This window comes from Perissodus microlepis, chromosome 20 (genome assembly GCF_051167445.1).
Source record: "Perissodus microlepis isolate ML-2025 ecotype Zambia chromosome 20, ASM5116744v1, whole genome shotgun sequence".
NCBI classification, from domain to species: Eukaryota; Metazoa; Chordata; class Actinopteri; order Cichliformes; family Cichlidae; genus Perissodus; species Perissodus microlepis.
Genome location: NC_140480.1, coordinates 19160344 through 19179780, shown reverse-complemented (window position 1 = coordinate 19179780; position 19437 = coordinate 19160344). Strand labels below are relative to the sequence as shown.

Sequence of the window (19437 nt, the reverse complement as noted above, 5' to 3'; positions counted from 1 at the left end):
CCCAAGTATTTTGAGGGCAGACACATTAAAAATCCAGGTTAATAGTTTTTTAAAAAGTTTTAAAATACACTAAAGGTTAAAAGGTGTGTTTAATTTGTTAATTAATTATTGTGGACAGTGGAAATAACAGTGACCTGGTAGTCATTATAATGTGTTTGCAAATTTGCAAATGTATGATGATCATGGCTGCTCTCCTCGAAATAAGCTGCCTTTATAAGTTACAGTATCAGTATTGATATGCAGGCCCTGTATCGGATCAATACCAAAATTTGCAATATCATCGCATAGCACTAGTGGGAGGGAGACCTCATGATAAAATGATGGAGATGAGATGTGAATGGGCAAAAAAATAAAATAAAATAAAATAAAATAAGAATCTTTACTACAGTGACCTTTTTGTTGCCGTCATTTTTCCCGTTACCCAGCGGGTCAGAGGAAGTGCTGCCTGACAAGCAGATCTCAGGGAGAAATCTCACTACAGCGGCTGTCTCGTGGGCATGCGCAGTAGAGTGGCTACAGTGCTAGCAGCTGAGTTGTGTGTGCAGTTATTTAATGACATTTAAAATGGCTAGTTGTTGTTGGGCAGAAAACATACTCCAGCTCCTCCGTAAAATGAATAACTTTTATTTACCAGGTATGCGGGTGACAGTAAGAGAAAGGATGAAACGGATGAAGGCAGTTTGATAAGTAACCACGTCTAACTTTCTCTCCACAGGTTCGTGTCGTTCAAGCTGCTTTCGTTTTGAGATTGAAGGAGCCCAGGTCGGCTGGATACCTCCTCACGTAGCTTCGCTTTTAGCACGCTATCCAGACGTGTTCAGTCCGCCACACCAGGGTGCAGTGACCCTCTGCCACGGCCTGGACTCGTACGAAAAGAGATCCGAGGCTGTGAGTCATGTACTGCAAGCTCTCAGACAGGAGCCCTCTTTAACCTGCCTTAAAGGATGGAGAGATGAGGTGAGGCACGCAAGTCAAACGTCAACGTATACAATTGTGTCTTTGTGTGGTTTTTCACTGGAAGCATTACATACTCTTTACCTGTGGCCAACTGTATCACGAGTTGTAAAACCAAGCCTGACCCCCACCCACCCCCTGTGCCAAAGTCAGAATTTACTAAAACGTTTCAACTTTGCAAGCAATGTTCCCTCTAATTTTTCATGTGTCTGAGCGAACACACAAACTCCCTGAGTTTCCTTGGACAACTGTGAGCAACAGCAGACATGTCCACTGTGGTCACGCCAGCATCGAATCCATCCAAGTTACATGGTTTATTAAAATAAGCAAATTACAGCATTTACATTTATGTTAGACTACTTTTAATTAACTGCTTTAGCCCACTTACACGGGCGCAGCCAGTCACTTACTGACTAACACTGCAAAACAGAATTGTTAAAGTTTCAATTTTAATTTCAAATAAGGTTAGATTTTTTTTTTGTGCGCAACGCAGATTTTTTGTGCGCAGAGACCGTGCCAGCAGTGCGCAATTGCGCACGCGCGCAGCTTAGAGGGAACATTGTTTGCAAGTGTGTCCTCACTGCAACATCTGAGACTCAAGTACGCGCAAATGTAGAGGAAGTAGTGTTTGTAGGAACTGAAGGGTTCCTACAAAACTTTGGCGTTGTGGGTGGATTACACTGTCCTCTGTTTTGTGATACAATTCGTCCTGTTTTCTAAATCCAACATGAAAGTGAATTTTTTTAAAAAAGTATTTTCTTCATTTTGTTACTAAGAATTTCTTGTGTTTTACATGCTTTATTTTGCACTATAGTGAAATATTTCTGTATACCATTCAGAAATTAGTCTGTGAAGGTTCTCAGTCATCCAGGTCATCGTAGTCAAAGGAGCTTGCAAAGAAAAGCGTCTGGACTTCTTTAAGTTACTTGAAGACGTTTCACCTCTCATCTGAGAAGCTTCTTCAGTTCTAAGGTCAAATGGTGGAGAGTCCCAGATATAAACCTAGTGGGAGTATCCCCCCACAGAGGGACAAAAGGACCCCCTGATGATCCTCTAATCGCCTGAGCCAAGGTGTGAAACTGGGTGTGGGTCCCAATCAGCCAGAGTTTCGGGTGTGTTCATTGTGAAACCTGGCCCCACCTTATCATGCGAATTCCTGAGGTCAGATGGCCCAGGATGTGAGTGGGCGTTAAGGCGTCTGGGAAGGGATCTCAAAACTGGATTATAGATGGCAGAGAGTTGGTGTCGTAAACCCCCGCCTCTGTTCAAAGATGGTCGCTCACAGTGGACATAGATGGCTTCTTTCACTCCTCTTTCAAACCATCTGTCCTCTCTGTCCAAAATGTGAACATTGGCATCCTCGAAAGAGTGTCCTTTATCCTTAAGATGCAGATGGACTGCTGAGTCTTGTCCTGTGGAGGTGGCTCTTCTGTGTTGTGCCATGCGCTTGTGAAGTGGCTGTTTGGTCTCTCCAATGTAGAGGTCTGGGCATTCCTCGCTGCACTGTACAGCATACACCACATTGTTAAGTCTGTGTTTTGGCGTTTTGTCTTTCGGGTGAACCAGTTTTTGTCTGAGCGTGTTGCTGGGTCTGAAATGCACCGGGATGTCATGCTTGGAGAAAACTCTCCTAAGTTTTTCTGATACCCCGGCTACATAGGGGATGACAATGTTGTTGCGTCTGTCCTTCTTATCCTCCCTCGCTGGTGTCTGGTCTTCTTTTCTGTGCCTCTTTGCTGACTTTAAGAACGCCCATTTAGGATAGCTGCACGTTTTGAGTGCTTCCTTTATATGTGTGTGTTCCTTCTTTTTTCCTTCAGGCTTAAAGAAGTCCAGACGCTTTTCTTTGCAAGCTCCTTTGACCATTCAGAAATTAGTTAGTTGTCTTTTGCAATATAAAGTTTTTTATTTGTGTGTCCTCAAATATGGGGCCGGGTCTTGTATTGGATCGCACTATCTGGACACGGCAACTTGGCTTTGCAAAACCTTTCACATTAAATGAGCTACTACATGTATTTTAATTATTCTTAATTGTTTTGTTATCTCTATAGCAAAACAATTAAGAATAATTAAAAATTTACATCACTACGTGTTGCATCCATCTCTTCATCGTAGAATTCAGACATTTTCAGTCCCAATGCCACAGATGTATAAATCAAGCACGTAGCAAATCTTGTGACTCCAATTCCAGCTATAAAGTGTGTTTTGATTTCTAGGCCTATGCCCTACAATAAACACTGCTTTGAAAACGTTTTTGCCACCTTTCTTATCATTAGTTTTTATGTGCATAGGCCTAAGTGAAAGTGTGTGTGTGTGTGTGTGTGTGGGGGGGGGGGGGGGGGGGGAGTCATGTTTCTGTTCCACTAGTACCTACTTGGCTCCACTTGGCTCGACTCGGTTTTTTGGGTTTTCCATTAGGTAGTAGTTCCTTATTCCAGGTACTTTTTTACTATCTGTTGGGATTCCAAGTGAGCAGAGTCGATCCAAAAATGAGACATTGGTAGACTGCATTACACCGATTGCCAGTCAGTGACATCACTCAGTGCTGTGGTTCCCAAGGTGGGGGTGGGGGGGCTCCCACACAAATGCAAAGCAGAAGATGAAGCATCGCCAAACTAACTTCGTTCCAAGCCAAAGACAAGAAAATATGATGAACAGCCCCTGCTGACTTCAGCACATCCAAGGAGGAACAGTTCATTGATCTAACCTCTGATTCAACAAATAGGCTGCAGTTTAAGAGGCTGTGCGAAGATTTTCTTGTAAAACAAAGGAGCCTAGTGGAAAAAAAAAAGTTTGGGAACCACTGACTCAATGTCACATAAAAGCAAGTCCTTCACAAAAATCAAACCTGCCATTTTTGTAATTGGGGAAGTGTCTACGCAAATACCAATACCTTAGACCAATCATGATATGCATATTTATTTGGTCTTGGTGACTGATGATAGCAGGAACCAGGCAGAACAACCTGAAATGAGAATGTGTACCAGGAGATCTGTGAGCTGATGGCTGCTCAGGGATACCAGAGGACGTACCAGAGCAATCTCAACAAGAACCTATCAAATATAAAAGCGATTGCAGGACCATCAAGGACCACCACAGTCAGAGTGGTTCGACTGGAAATGGTTCAATCAAATGGACTGCATCTGCAGGCACTGACCGGCAAGCAACAGGAGGAAGATTGGGCTTGACTCGGCTACAGCATTGTTGGAAACCATAATGAGGATGGTGAGTTCTTTATGGGTTAATGCGTCTTTTATGCTAATTATCCCATTGGTGGTAAGCTCACTTTGAACTCACAAGAATATTTTAAAGGTAATACCATTGTCTCCTATATGCAGACAATAACCTAGATGGTTAACTATCAACTCTAACTCCAAGTAGTCACTTCCAAGAACAAAATATTTTTTAGCTCCAAGTGCATTTCCTCAATATTGTTTTTAAACTGGCTTTCATTAACCATCTCCCATTTCTGCCTTTTGCAAGAGGAAGAGGACCCACACCAAACCGGACCTGACAAGTGTACTTGAAGAGATGCAACATGAACAGCACAATCGATTTGCTTCTCAGTGAGAGATGTAAGGCAATGGAGCAAGAAGCCATCTTCCAGAGGAAGGAGATTACAGAGTGCTACCTTCATCCAGGCATTCCTCTTTGTGCTGGGTGAGCTTGTACAGGCAATGAGTTGCCAGCGTGAGTGTCGCGGGGTCCTCTCCTAAACTTCTCCCGAACAAATGCAGGCGTAGTCAGAAAGCATTCAGTGTGGATAATTTATTCTGCCGGCCTCCCAGGTGCACAAAAGATTATTTACAAAGAAAATAGGAAACTAACTTAAGTCAACACAAAACAAACATCTATATACAAAACACAGTCTGCATGTTACCCTCTCTGTAACATCTCACTGGGAAAGAACCCAGGTAGGCCCTGACCGCCTTCTTTTATACCCCATAGCCCCTCCCACTAGGCGTAATAGTCATCTCTTTATTATTTCTTTTACCAAACAATCTTTCCCCCTCAGCTTATTTCCAGCTGTATTCCTACAATACATATATGTATATACAGACATTTATGGTCAATTCCAGGCAGCCTACAGTGTTTCACAATAACAAAAAACAAACCAAAAAATAATGCAGTTCACGTGACCTTTCAAGCGCGCGCGAACCCATTATTTAAACCCCGGAACACCATACCATCGGCTTTGCATAACCCCCGTATAATCGGTGATCACAGCGAGTCTCCGCGACCGGCTTTATTAAAGGTAAGTGGGAAAATATGTTGGCCACCCTCTGCGCTGCTCAAAGTATACCTCTCACCCCTTTTTGTTTATCTGCCCGGTCGAACGAAAAGACGCGCAGCCACGGTAATTGTAGAAACTAATGGTGGTGGTGCGTGTATGCGCCCAGATCAGCTGTCTGCGGCCCGGGACGGTGTAACTCCGTCACAGTGAGTGACATTTTTACCCCTCAGCTGTGAAAGGCTGATGTGGTATCGTCGTCACCCTGTTGGCGAGCGTGCAGCATGGACTCCTAATTTTGTAAATGTGATACCTCAAGAAGGAAGTCACGTAGGACATTTAAATTGAAACCATAGGTGCAACTACTAAAAATCGGGGACAGGTTTAAATCTCAGTGACCTTGACTTGAAAGGTCAGAGGTCAAGTTTTCTGAAAATCTTGTGAAAGCAATAACTCAAAAATGTAGGATTTTGAAATTAATACCATAGGTGTGGCTAGTAGGAGGCTGAGGGGTAGCACTGGCAGTCACCAGTATTTTTACATCATGAATGCAATAAATGTATATAGTTTAACTTTTCAGCCTTCATTTTGCACATTGTAAATCGTTTGGATTTTGCTGCTGACTATAATAAAGAATTCAGTGACCATTGTGTATGTGATTTTTTTTTTTTTTTTTTTTTTTTTTTTTTTTTTGTCTGTTACAACACCAGTAGGACAAAAGTATGAACCAAACAATTATCAGTGAAATTTTGGTGCAATGACAGCTCATTTGTAATAAAAAGTAACCAAAAGAAATAATCTTCTTCACCAGGTAAAGTCATCACAAAAAAACACTATATTATTGGATGCGCCAATGCAGAAGATATTGCACACTTTAGTTATTGCAACAGTATATCAAGAAACTGTGTCATACTGGTGTCGGCATTTCCTATAACTCTGTTAGTGTTTAATAGGATTTAACATAACACAAACAAGTTAAATGTATATTTTTAACATTTAATTTGTATCACTGAACCTTGGTCACCAGGAAAAATAAAACTTAGAAACAAAGATGGAAACAGAACACAACTTTATTGTCAAAATTCATAGTGACATTAAACAGGAGTACGTTTGCGGGGACATGACTGGGAAGGCAACGGCACCTTCCCTTCAGTCTGCTGAAAGCATTTTCAATAACCAGCCATGCTCAAATGATTTTCTTTTTTAAATGTCCAGTGTCATGAAATGGTTTCAAGAACAAGCCTTGCAAGGGACAAGCTGTGTCTCCAAGGATGTAATAGCTACCACACAAATGTTCTTGATGTGAGCTGGTAAGAGGTTTTCCCAGCTAGCTAACTCCCACAGTGTGAACATATTGGTATGGTATTCAGTTATATTGGAAAACAACCTAATCCAAGTTGAGTCTAGTTGAGTTGACTCAAGGTGAGTAGGTACTAGTGGAAAAGAGGTTCATTTGTCCTCTAAACCTAAGAACTGGTTGTGCTACCCTTGGCAATGAGAACTGCAGTGCAAACCATTTGTCATGACTTGCAAATGTATTAGAACATTATCATGCTGTATGGGTTATACAGCAGGATCATGCACTTCAGTTTCAGAGTACTATATGATATAGCAAAATAGTATTTTTTTTATTTTTATTTTTTATATACACACACACACATGCAACGGCAAGGGGGGAACAGCCCACCTGAGATTTGGAACTGACCTGGAAGACAGGATCATTGCGAAGCTTAAAACCTGGACTCTCTGTAGCCGATTACCAAGACTACGTAAAATACCCTTTGAGGATCTACTAGGTGATGTGAATGCAGCACTATGGACCATACCTTCTGCAACCATCACCGAAACTAACCAGCTGATCTACATCATGGCAGCAGTGATCAATGAGGTGCTTGGCTACAAGTAGAACAGCCACAAGGAGCAGTACAGTCCATGGAAAAGGAGGCTAGAGGCCAAGATCAAGGAAGCACGGAGGAAAGTTAGCCAACTATAGGAGCTGCAAAATGGTGTGATGAAGAAGGTGCCTAAGAAGTACAGCACGCTGTCTCTACCTGAGGCCTTGGAAACTACCAAGGAAAGACTGACAGCCTTGGCCAGCCGCTTTAAGAGGTACACCAGAGAGATAGAAGGCAGAACCATCCAAGGTATACAGAGACTGAGCAATACTGGAAGAGCATATGGGAGAAGGACACAACACATGACGGCAATGCTCAGTGGCTAGTGGATCTAAGAGCAAACCACAGCAACCTCCCTGAACAGAGACCAGTAACCATTACAGTGGCAAACATCCAAGAAAAGGTCTCCAGTATGAAGAGTTGGACAGCACCAGGCCCCGACATGATTCATGTCTACTGGCTGAAGAAGCTGACTGCACTCCACGAGCGTCTGGCAGCACAAATGAACCAGCTGCTAGTGGATGAGAGACACCCAGAATGGCTAACTGAAGGCCGGACGGTCCTGATCCTCAAGAACCCCCAGAAGGAACCGGTTCCATCCATCTACCGGCCAATAACCTGCCTCAGTACCACGTGGAAGCTCCTGTCAAGCATCATAGCAGCTAAGACGAACAGACACATAGCTCGATAGCGGGGCACAGAAAGGGATTGGCAAGAGGAGGAGCCAAAAGCGAGCTATTGGTAGACAGAGCAGTTGCCTGAGACTGCAAGACCAGGCTGACCAACTTATGCACTGTCTGGATTGATTACAAGAAGGCCTGTGGCTCAATGCCGCACACCTGGATCTTGGAATGCCTAGAACTATAAAAGATCAACAGGATCCTAAGAGCCTTCATTCACTTGCTCAATGAATACCTCAGGCAGCAGAAACCCAAGAATGCAGAGAAAGAGGAGGCACCATTATGGAAGGACAGGCCTCTGCACAGTATGTACCACAGGCAGATAGAGGAGGTGGCTAACATCCAGAAATCCTACCAGTGGCTGGACAAAGCCGGACTGAAAGACAGCACAGAGGCACTAATCATGGCAGCACAGGAACAAGCTCTGAGCACATAGAGGCTGGGGTCTACCACACCAGGCAAGACTCCAGGTGCAGGTTGTGTAAAGATGCCCCTGAGACAATCCAGCACATAACAGCAGGGTGCAAGATGCTAGCCGGCATGGAGCACCATAACCAAGTGGCTGGCATAGTATACAGGAACATCTGTGCTGAGTATAACCTGGAAGTCCTGATTAGTGCCTCTGTGCTGTCTTCTAGTCCAACTTTTTCCAGCCACTGGTAGGATTTCTGGATATCAGCCACCTCCGCTATCTGCCAGTGGTACATACCGTGCAGGGGCCTGTCCTTCCATGATGGTTTCTCCTCTTCCTTTACTTTCTTGGGTTTCTGCTGCCTTAGGTATTCACTGAGCACGCAGTCAGGAAGATGGCCCCCTTCTTCCTGATGTATTCATGGATGTTCGTTGCCTCATCCTGGACCGTGGTGCTGACACTCACTAGTCCCCGGCCTCCTTCCCTACGCTTAACATACAGCCTCAGGGTGCTGGACTTGGGGTGAAACCCTCCATGCATGGTCAGAAGTTTCCTGGTCTTGATGTCAGTGGCTCCTTTGGCCAGCTTATTAACCGAGCAGGGTGCCTGATCACGGGCAGGGCGTAGGTGTTGATAGCCTGGATCTTTTTCTTACCATTCAGTTGACTCCTCAGGACTTGCCTGACCCTCTGCTTTCCTAGCGGCCTCTTCATGGTTCCCATTTACCTGTGGGATCCCCAGGTACCTGTAGCTGTCCTCTATGTCTGCAATGTTGCCTTCTAGTAGTTCAATCCTGTCAGTTCTGGCTACCTTCCGTTGTTATCATCAGACTACATTTCTCCAATCTTAACAACATTCCGATGTCGTTCCTGTAGATAGATCCTGGTGGTGTGGATCAATGAATCAATGTCACGTTCACTCTTGGCATACAGCTTAATGTCATCCATGTAGAGGAGGTGGCAACGGCTCCATTCTGTAGCCAGTATCTGTAGCCAGTCTTGTTAACGGTGTCATTGAGGGGGTTCAGGCCTATGCAGAACAGCAGTAGATCCTGCACTTGATGTTAACTTGTGATATTGGCTTGAAGTTGGGCTCTAGTGTGTACGCCACATCCCCACTGAGTCCTTGATGGTCCTGATGAGAATATATATATATATATATACACACACACACACACACACACACACACACACACACACACACACACACACACACACACACACACATACATATAGTGATTAGATTGCTCAGATAATAATAAAGTATAATAGTCCAGCCTAGAGTTAATAAACATGAACACGCTTTTCAACATCACTCTGAGAGATGATGTTTCTAATTTTTTGCAATATTTTGCAAAAAAAAAAAAAAAAAAGCAGTCCCACATATTTTATTAAAGTGCATGTTAAAGGACGTGCTGGTCAAATTAGCTCCAAGATTTATCACAGTGTTAATGAAGGCAAAGGTAATGCCTTAGCAGTATTTGATTAAAAACCCTGCTTATGAGGATTTAAGACCAAGTAGAAAAGCATCAGTTTCATCTGACTGTAGGAGAAGAAAATTACACAACATCCAGCCCTTTATGGGCTGGATGTTGTGTGGGATTATGGGATTATGTAAATGTATCTATTTACATAATCCCACTAACTGCATGACTTTGACTGGTGGAAGAAGCCGGAGAACCTGGAGAGAACCCATGCAGACACAAGGAGAACATGCAAACTTCATAAAGAAAAGCCCCGGCCAGATGGTGGAGTCAAACCCAGCAGCTTCTTGCTGTGTGGCAAGAGTCCTAACCACCATGCTAACCAAATTGCATTGCATTACATTTTGGCTTTGGGTTCAGTTGTTTACTTCTCTGAATGGTTATAAGCAGGTGGAATGAAAAGGGCAAAGCAAGATAGTTTCACTGTCTTAAATATAGGTGGAAGGTGTGAAAAAATGTTCAAGGTTAAATCAACTTACATGTTCTCACTTATAACACTAAAACATCTGTTCTTTCAGAAATACAGTGTAATGCCCAGATTTTCAGACTGCCCTTTGATGTGGATGGAAAGAGCAGCTACAAGTAGGTTTTTGAGCACCGTCTCAGGCTTTTATATTATACCTGTGTTTGAGCTGTATGAGCAGACCATGCTGCTACACTGCAGGTCTCTTTGGGGTGAAGCGGTATGGAGTTCATATCAATGGCTACACTGTCAGTGACAGTCAGGAGGTTTGTATGTGGTTGGCACGGCGCTCCCACACCAAGCAGACGTACCCTGGGCTCCTGGATAACATGGTAAGAATAGACTGAAACACTGACATACTGCCATAGTGTGATGAAAGCATTGGTGCAGCATCTCATGTCAAGCTATTCCACTTCAGTTTCTTCAGTGTATTGCTTGTATCCTCAAAGGCAGCAGGTGGGCTGGCTGCTGGTGTTGGCATCAAACACACTCTGGTCAAAGAGTGTCAGGAGGAAGCCTGTGTTCCAGCAGCCATAGCTAAGAAGGCTCGTCCAGTTGCAACAGTAAGGTGAGCTTGATACACTGCTAAGAAGAAGGGGGTTAAAGAACAACGCTAAGGGTAATCTACACTTTGTTTTCTTACTGACATATCTCCCGAAAAGACTCCAACTAACAGTGATTACACAGTAACAGATCAAAAGGCAAAAACAGAGCCTGCAGATCCCCACATAATAAGGGGGATGGGGCTGTGGATATATATATATATATATATATATATATATATATATATTAGTGGTGCAACGATACACAAAATTCACGGTTCGGTTCGGTTCGATACTTTGGTGTCACGGTTCGATATTTTTTCGATACAAAAAAAAATGTTCATGCCTTTTTAATTTGTCATTTATTAAAATTATAAATATATATTTTAACTCAAAAGTACAGTTTTTAAATTTAATGTTGCTGAAACAAAAAAGTAATAAAAAAAATAAATATATCTGACAGGGCTCGCAAAATTTCAAAATCCCTGGTAGCCCTTCGGGCAGGGACTCTTCAGTTTTTGGTAGCCCAAAATAAATTTAAGTAGCCCGAATAAAAAAGAGAGCAATTTTTTGATTGATGTTTTGTTTCCTGTTTTGTTTCCTTTACAGTATTATACATTAAAGTATAATATTGTAAAGGAAACAAAACATTAATCAAAAAATTGTTGAAAAACAAATTACAACGTATAAAAATTACAATCATCAACTCAAATACTTGGTTCTAATTGAACAGAAATTTCTATGAACTTGTAAGAACTGTGTAGGACATGAATCAGTCTGTGTCAGATCCTGAATTTGAAATTTCTACTGAAGTCACGGGTAAGAGGCAAGTGGAACCAAGATCTAGGCCATTTGCTTTTTGAAGTTTGCAAAGACTGCTAAATTTTGCCAGTGGTAGTTCACTCTTTGCAACATAGTACGCTGTTTTAAACTGATTTTCAGGTTTATTTTTAGTATGTTATTTGCAATTGGTGTTTGTTCTGGGAAAGATATTGCAGACTGAGCAATAATGCATTTCTCATGGGTTCTAATGGGGGCCTTTCTTAAAATGACTGGTCCCAGTAACAAAGGCGCTTGTCGACTCAGAAATCGAGGGAAAACCAACAACACACCCGGCAGAACATTATGTTATTTACACGGGTGCACATAAGTGGTCCGCATGTGCGCATTCGCTGTCAAAATAAAAGACGCGCACCAGATAAGAAGTTGCAACGCGCGTTTGCGTCCATATAAAAGGCACTGTTTTTGTCCGCTAGAGTGGGATTTTCACGGCACATTCCGCACCATATCTCTGTGCGTTCATCATTTGTTTGAAGCCAGCTCACCTCCTGCAACCACTTTTCCGAGAATACGAGCTTCTTTTGTGGTTCGGACTCCTTCTGACATTTCTTTGGAGGTCGAGGAACACCAAAGTAATTGCTTAAAGGAGCTTCTTCGACATCTTTAAGAGTTCTAAACAAATGTCTGTCCTCCAGAAAATCTTATGTACGCAAACACGCGTTGCAACTTCTTATCTTGTGCACGTTTTGTATTTTGACAGCGAATGCGCACCTGCGGACCACTTATGTGCACCCCTGGTTATATAGCTTGTCATATTGCAGCCACAGAAATTCTTTTGTCCATGAAACCATAAAGCTGCACTTTCTTTTTGCCTTATAGTCTGATTTGTCATAACTTTTCCGTTTTGTGGTAAGCTTTTCTTTGGCTGTCACTTCTTCACCCTGACCTGTCTTATTTGGCTCAGCAGAACTAAAATATATATCCTGCTGCTTTTACACACACACTCACATAACGCTCAGCGATTCTCTGCGCGATCAACCTCTCACGTTTAAGCTTGCTGCGGGAGATTTCACTTGTCATGTTTGCATAGTAAGCTAACGATTGATAAGACGATGTCAGAGGAATTGGTGCACAAATTATCGTCACTCACCAATCAGTACTGTCGCTCTCTATACACAGTTCGCGCGATTGCAAAGTGAAAGCAAAAAACAAGCGCAAATTCAAACCGATTTCAATATGTCACATATTGACAGTGGCTCACCGATGCCAATGACATAATTACCCAGCTACATTTCTGAAAGAATGCAAAAGCATTGACATATATTTTTCCTTCCTACGATAGCCCGACGGGCAGGGCAGAGATAGATTTTGGTAGCCCGACTGGAAAAATCGCTGGCCCCAGGACGTCAGGCTAGCCATTTTGCGAGCCCTGTATCTGATTGAGGAATCACTCATCTTTGGAAAAGAGAGTTTATTACAGAGAAACGGCTCTTTCAAAAATAAAAGCTATACTATACGCTTCTTCTGGGCTATATTCTCAGCAGCATATTAAACATATCAGGTCCCCATAAGGAGAATCATGTGCTAACGGCTGTCTAAATGACTTGGGTAAAGTTTGTAGCATGCGTGCTTGTTGTTTTTGTCTGCTTCCACTTGTCTTTGCACTAGGATGCTGTCGGAGTAAATGTGCAGTCATATTCATTGTGTTCCCACTAGTGCTGTCAGCGTTAATCTCGTTGAAATGACGTTAACGCCACAACACGGCAAATCTCCGTTAACGAGCTACCGCGGATTGCCCCGTGCGTGGGGCTGGACGGCCAACACGTTAACGAGCTAACTGCGCTAACACACTAGTTCCCACCCATGTAATTGAGCATTGCGTAGCACATCCAACATACTGTTTTACTTTAGTCCATGACGTGCTTACCTTCAGGGTCATACCTCACATGAATACCAAAATAGTTCCAAACGCCAGATCTGAATTAGGGTGGGGGAGGTTCAATTTGCCATGTTGCAAGGAGAGCTTAACTTCTGTCTCGCTAGCTTGCCCTGCGCTCAGTGAATCTGCGTTTGACTACTCCGCCTAGGCTGCACTGTCGAGCGCAGATCCACTGAGCTCTCAACACAGACAGCATCGTCAGAAGGAAAGTTGATAAAATAAATTAAAAATTTCTAATATATATATAAAAACACCCAGCTCACCCTCTGCGGCCGGTTTATCCTTCAAGCTCGGGTCCTCTACCAGAGGCCTGGGAGCTTGAGGGTCCTGCACAGTATCTTAGCTGTTCCCAGGACTGCGCTCTTCTGGACAGAGATCTCCGATGTTGTTCCCGGGATCTGGTGGAGCCACTCGCCTAGCTTGGGAGTCACCGCACCTAGTGCTCCGATTACCACTGGGACCACCATTACCTTCACCCTCCACATCCTCTCGAGCTCTTCTCTGAGCCCTTGGTATTTCTCAAGCTTCTCGTGTTCCTTCTTTCTGATGTTGCTGTCATTCGGAGCCGCTACATCGATCACTACAGCCGTCTTCTTCTGTTTGTCTACCACCACTATGTCCGGTTGGTTAGCCACCACCATTTTGTCCGTCTGTATCTGGAAGTCCCACAGGATCTTAGCTCGGTCATTCTCCACCACCCTTGGGGGCGTCTCCCATTTTGACCTCTGAACTTCCAGGCCATACTCGGCACAGATGTTTCTGTATACTATGCTGGCCACTTGGTTATGGCGTTCCATGTATGCCCTGCCTGCTAGCATCTTGCACTCTGCTGTTATGTGCTGGATTGTCTCAGGGGCATCTTTACACAGCCTGCACCTGGGGTCTTGCCTGGTGTGGTAGACCCCAGCCTCTATGGATCTTGTACTCAGAGCTTGTTCTTCTGCTGCCATGATTAGTGCCTCTGTGCTGTCTTTCAGTCCAGCTTTGTCCAGCCACTGGTAGGATTTCTGGATATCAGCCACCTCCTCTATCTGCCAGTGGTACATACCGTGCAGGGGCCTGTCCTTCCATGATGGTTCCTCGTCTCCCTCCTCTTTCTTGGGTTTCTGCTGCCTGAGGTATTCACTGAGCACTCGGTCAGTTGGGGCCATATTCCCAATGTATTCTTGGATGTTCGTTGTCTCATCCTGGACTGTGGTGCTGACACTCACCAGTCCCCGGCTCCCTTCCTTCCGCTTAGCGTACAGCCTCAGGGTGCTGGACTTGGGGTGAAACCCTCCATGCATGGTAAGGAGCTTTCTTGTCTTGATGTCAGTGGCTTCTATCTCCTCCTTTGGCCAACTTATTATACCAGCTGGGTACCTGATCACGGGCAGGGCGTAGGTGTTGATAGCCCGGATCTTGTCTTACCGTTCAGCTGACTCCTCAGGACTTGCCTGACCCTCTGCAGGTACTTGATGGTTGCAGCTTTCCTAGCTGCCTCTTCATGGTTCCCATTCGCCTGCGGGATCCCCAGGTACTTGTAACTGTCCTCTATGTCTGCAATGTTGCCTTCTAGTAGTTCGATCCCCTCAGTTCTGACTACCTTCCCTCTCTTTGTTATCATCCGACTACACTTCTCCAGCCCGAATGACATCCCGATGTCATTGCTGTATATCCTGGTAGTGTGGATCAGTGAATCAATGTCTCGTTCACTCTTGGCGTACAGCTTGATGTCATCCATGTACAGGAGGTGGCTGACAACTGCTCCGTTCCGTAGTCGGTATCCATAGCCAGTCTTGTTAATGAACTCACTGAGGGGGGTTCAGGCCTATGCAGAACAGCAGTGGGGACAGAACATCTCCTTGGTAGATCCCGCACTTGATGGTGACTTGTGCTATGGGCTTGGAGTTGGCCTCTAGTGTTGTACGCCACATCCCCATTGAGTTCCTGATGAAGACTCTTAGGGTCCTGTTGATCTTGTACAATTCTAGGCATTCCAGTATCCAGCTGTGGGGCATTGAGTCATAGGCCTTCTTGTAATCAATCCAGGCAGTGCACAGGTTGGTGAGCCTGGTCTTGCAGTCTCGGCTCACTGTTCTGTCTACCAGTAGCTGGTGTTTTGCGCCTCTGGTATTCTTGCCAATCCCTTTCTGTGCCCCGCTCATGTATTGACCCATGTGCCTGTTCATCTTAGCCGATATGATGCTTGACAGGAGCTTCCATGTAGTACTGAGGCAGGTTATTGGTCGGTAGTTGGATGGGACCCGTCCCTTCTTGGGGTCCTTGAGGATCAGGACCGTCCGACCTTTGGTTAGCCATTCCAGGTGTCTCTCGTCAACTAGCAGCTGGTTCATTTGTGCTGCCAGACGCTCGTGGAGTGCAGTCAGCTTCTTCAGCCAGTAGGCGTGAACCATGTCGGGGCCTGGTGCTGTCCATCTCTTCATACTAGAGACCCTTGCTTGGATGTCTGCCACCGTGATGGTTACTGGACCCTGTTCAGGGAGGTTGCTATGGTCTGCCCTCAGATCCACTAGCCACTGAGCATTGCTGTTATGGGTTGCGTCCTTCTCCCATATGCTCTTCCAGTATTGCTCCGTCTCCAGCCTTGGTGGTGCTGTTCTCTTATTGTTTCCTTGCCACTGAGAGTACACCTTTGCTGGTTCTGTGGAGAACAGCTGGTTTATTCTCCTGCCTTCTATCTCTGGTGTACCTCCTCAAGCGGCTGGCCAAGGCTGTGAGTGTTTGCTTGGCAGTTTCCAAGGCCTCAGGTATGGACAGCTTGCTGTATTTTTTTTATGCACCTTCTTTGTCGCACCTTTCTGGAATTCTGTTAGTTGGCTAACCTCCCTCCGTGCTAATTAGATCTTGCCCTCTAGCCTCCTTCTCCATGTGGCTGTTCAACTTATAGCCAAGCATCTCACTGATCACTGCTGCCGTATTGTAGATCAGCTTGTTAGTCTCGGTAAGCGTGGCTGTAGGCATCATCCGTAGTGCTGCATTAACATCATCTAGCAGACCTTCTGAGGGTACTTCAGGCAATCTTGGTAACCAGCTACGGGGGATCCAGGTTTCAAGCTTGGCCATGATCCTATCTTTCAGGTCAGTTCCTCTCGTACTCAACGATCCTTCTCCTATCGCACTTGGGGCTTTGTACCCAATCTCCCCCCTGACCTGGCGTCCTGGCTCCCCCTTGCCGTAGCATTTATGTTGTACCTCGTCAATCTCTAGCTGTGAGAGCAGTCCCTTCTTTCGAATGTTGGAACACTGAGCTACTAGTTGTTTCGCCGTCATTGTGAATGTTGGGTATCGAAGAATCCATAGGTCCCTCATCCTATTCATGTAACCAATTCCGCCAGGGTTACTTGCGTAGTAGCATTCCAACAACGCCCTGTTTTCGTCTCTAGTAGCCCACTTCTCGTCAGGGTGCCCTGGTTCCTCAACACCTGACGCGGACCTCGTTGATCCGGGCGACGTCCGAGCCGGCATGCCTTCATATTTATGTGTCTCGCTCATGTCTGCGGTAGGCTCGCTTAGCATATGGGGTCTAGCCTTAGGACCCTTACTGGATACAGACGCCCCAGGCGGGGATCGAACTTGCGATCCTCTGCTCCTATATATATATATATATATATATATATATATATATATATATACACACAAAATGTGGAAGTTGAATTTTTTATTTTTATCAGTATATTTGTTGCTGGACAGTAACAGGAGGCACTGTGGAAAAGGCTCATTCCACTGTGATGTACCACAGAAAACCATCAGACAGCTTCTGTCTATAAAACCAGAACTATTTTTATTTGCAATATCTTTTTACATTTCTACATTGTATTTTTGATTGTTGATTGTTTGATTGTGATCTACAGATCTGTCACTTCAAAGCCTGCGCAGCTGCTTAGAACCTCTCAGCAGCTGCAGCTCGATCGTATTGCTGTAACAGGCAGAACAAACACAATTCTGTGAACACTGTTTTTGCATTAATTGGAATAGTGTGATCAAAATGAATTAAATACTGGGTATAATAAAACATGCGTTTTAGTAGTCAGAATGGTAGAGGGGCACCGGTACTGGTGTTGATATACTGCAGCTTTGGTGTGGCTGGATCACAGCCTCACAGTGACACCTCTGGAAGAACCTCCTGTTCTGGAGAATCATTGCTTTATGAAACAGTTAGTTATATAATTGGATTTTCAAAGAGACAATTTAGCTGCTTTTGTTTTATTTTATTTTCAAGCTACACATATGAGGATGAAGAGGGTGTGTTTCCAGAAAGCCAGTTTGTCTTTGATTTGGAACTTCCTTTGGAGTTTAAGCCCATAATAGGGGATGGAGAGGTGCAGGAGTTTTACCTCCTCCCTATAGATAAGGTTAGTGTTTTTCTCATACTATAATTTGGGAATTCAGCTTCTAGGAGCCAGTACTGCATGGGTTGAGATATAGATGACACAAAGATATAAAATATAGCATCTTGTTTCAGGTGAAGGAACTGCTGGCCACTGATGACTTCAAACCCAACTCTGCCATGGTAGTCTTGGACTTTCTCATAAGACACTCGTACATTGACCCTGACACAGGTTTGTGGGTGTTTGCAAAATGTCCACAGTCAAAAAACCAGCTCACTGCCTTAGTTCTCTTTTTGTTATCATTTCAGAGCCGTACTATCAGGACTTTGTGACAGGACTCCACCAGATATTATAGAAAGAAGATGAAGATTAAACTCACTGTGCCTGAGGCACCATATGCCGTGTGGTGCCAACATTGTTGTTCACATTTACAGTTGCAAGAAACATCATAAAAATGTGAACTTTTCTTTAGTGTTTCTTCAGAAACACTAAAGAAAAGTCATACACTTTATTGTACAACATGTTAATATTAAATATAGTGGGTTATTATATTTCACAGGTGTTTTTCATGCAGTTTTGTTCAGTGGGCTCAGCCTGATAACTGCAGGTGAGTGGTTCAGAGGATGGCTGAACCACATGAGTGCTGGATCTAAGAATGACATGTAAGAGTTATCATGCACAACACTTTGCAGGTGTCATGCAGACCTCAGAGTAAATATGCTCTATATTATCTATAGTCATAGTAGGACCTTTTAAGTTCAAAGTGCAATTTCAGTTTCTGCACTTCCACCCATTAAATGCAGTAATCATACTTGATTCAAATCTAGTCATCTCCTTATATACTGCAAGTCTATAGGATAAATATGTTGTGTTATTCTTTTGAGTATGTAGAGCTCAAAGAGAAGATAAGCAACCTCATTAGAGTAAAGCACACATGGATATTTGCTGTGTAGGCGGGTGGTTTGTGGGATCCAGCACTGGTCACATAAACCTGACAGAGCCTGGAGCTGTGACTTCAGCTGGTACTGCTGAAAAACTGTTTACACAGTGATATATACGACAATATACACATATAACACTCCAAAAGAAGAATGTTTTGAGATTCCTCACAGCAATAAAGTGGAATTTGCGAGTTCATCTTTATTTATTGGTGCTTTCTGTTGTAAAATCTTAACAGTGTTCACTGGACCAGTCTTCATCACAGGTTTTTCTACAGTTGCTCGTGACACTTGCACAGTAACGAAGAACAACTTTGGACCAGTCCTTCTGCGAGGTGTTTCAGTTCATCAACAGTTATGGAATATCTTGATTATAAAATATCATCGCATCATGCTACACCACCTCATGTGGGTTAAGCACAGGCCTCCCTGATTTTTTTTTGAACAATTCTGATATTAATTTACATCCATGCTTTGGGTAATTTATCTTATTTCATCAAACTGTCCTAAGATTCAACTTGTGAATCGCTCGCTAGATCCAGTACAAATAATCAGACTCATTGATTCAATTTATTGTTCCTTTAATGACTGTAAAGCCTCAGATGTACTTCCACTTGCATGCCCACTAGTGTCAGACTTTAAAGTAATGACTCCTCGGGGTCTCCAGTTGTCTGTGTCCACAATGGAATATATTTGAGGCTGAAGAGATCAGGCGTTGATCCCAAAACATGCTTCCTCCACCATATGTCATTGTTGGGATGAGGTTTGATGTGCAGTGCATTGTTTTTG

At 43.9% G+C, this 19437-nt stretch overlaps 1 protein-coding gene across 1 annotated transcript; it reads left to right on the top strand.

The window, feature by feature from the left end:
- The first annotated feature begins 485 nt into the window (after positions 1 to 485).
- tpk2 (thiamin pyrophosphokinase 2) lies at positions 486 to 18847 on the top strand. The gene is made up of 8 exons (XM_084917666.1): positions 486 to 634; positions 716 to 957; positions 10174 to 10237; positions 10320 to 10450; positions 10568 to 10686; positions 17602 to 17734; positions 17845 to 17941; positions 18019 to 18847. Exons 1-8 carry the CDS (start codon positions 553 to 555, stop codon positions 18063 to 18065), a joined length of 915 nt encoding a protein of 304 aa, XP_084773792.1. The 5' UTR covers positions 486 to 552; the 3' UTR covers positions 18066 to 18847.
- Positions 18848 to 19437: the final 590 nt, after the last annotated feature.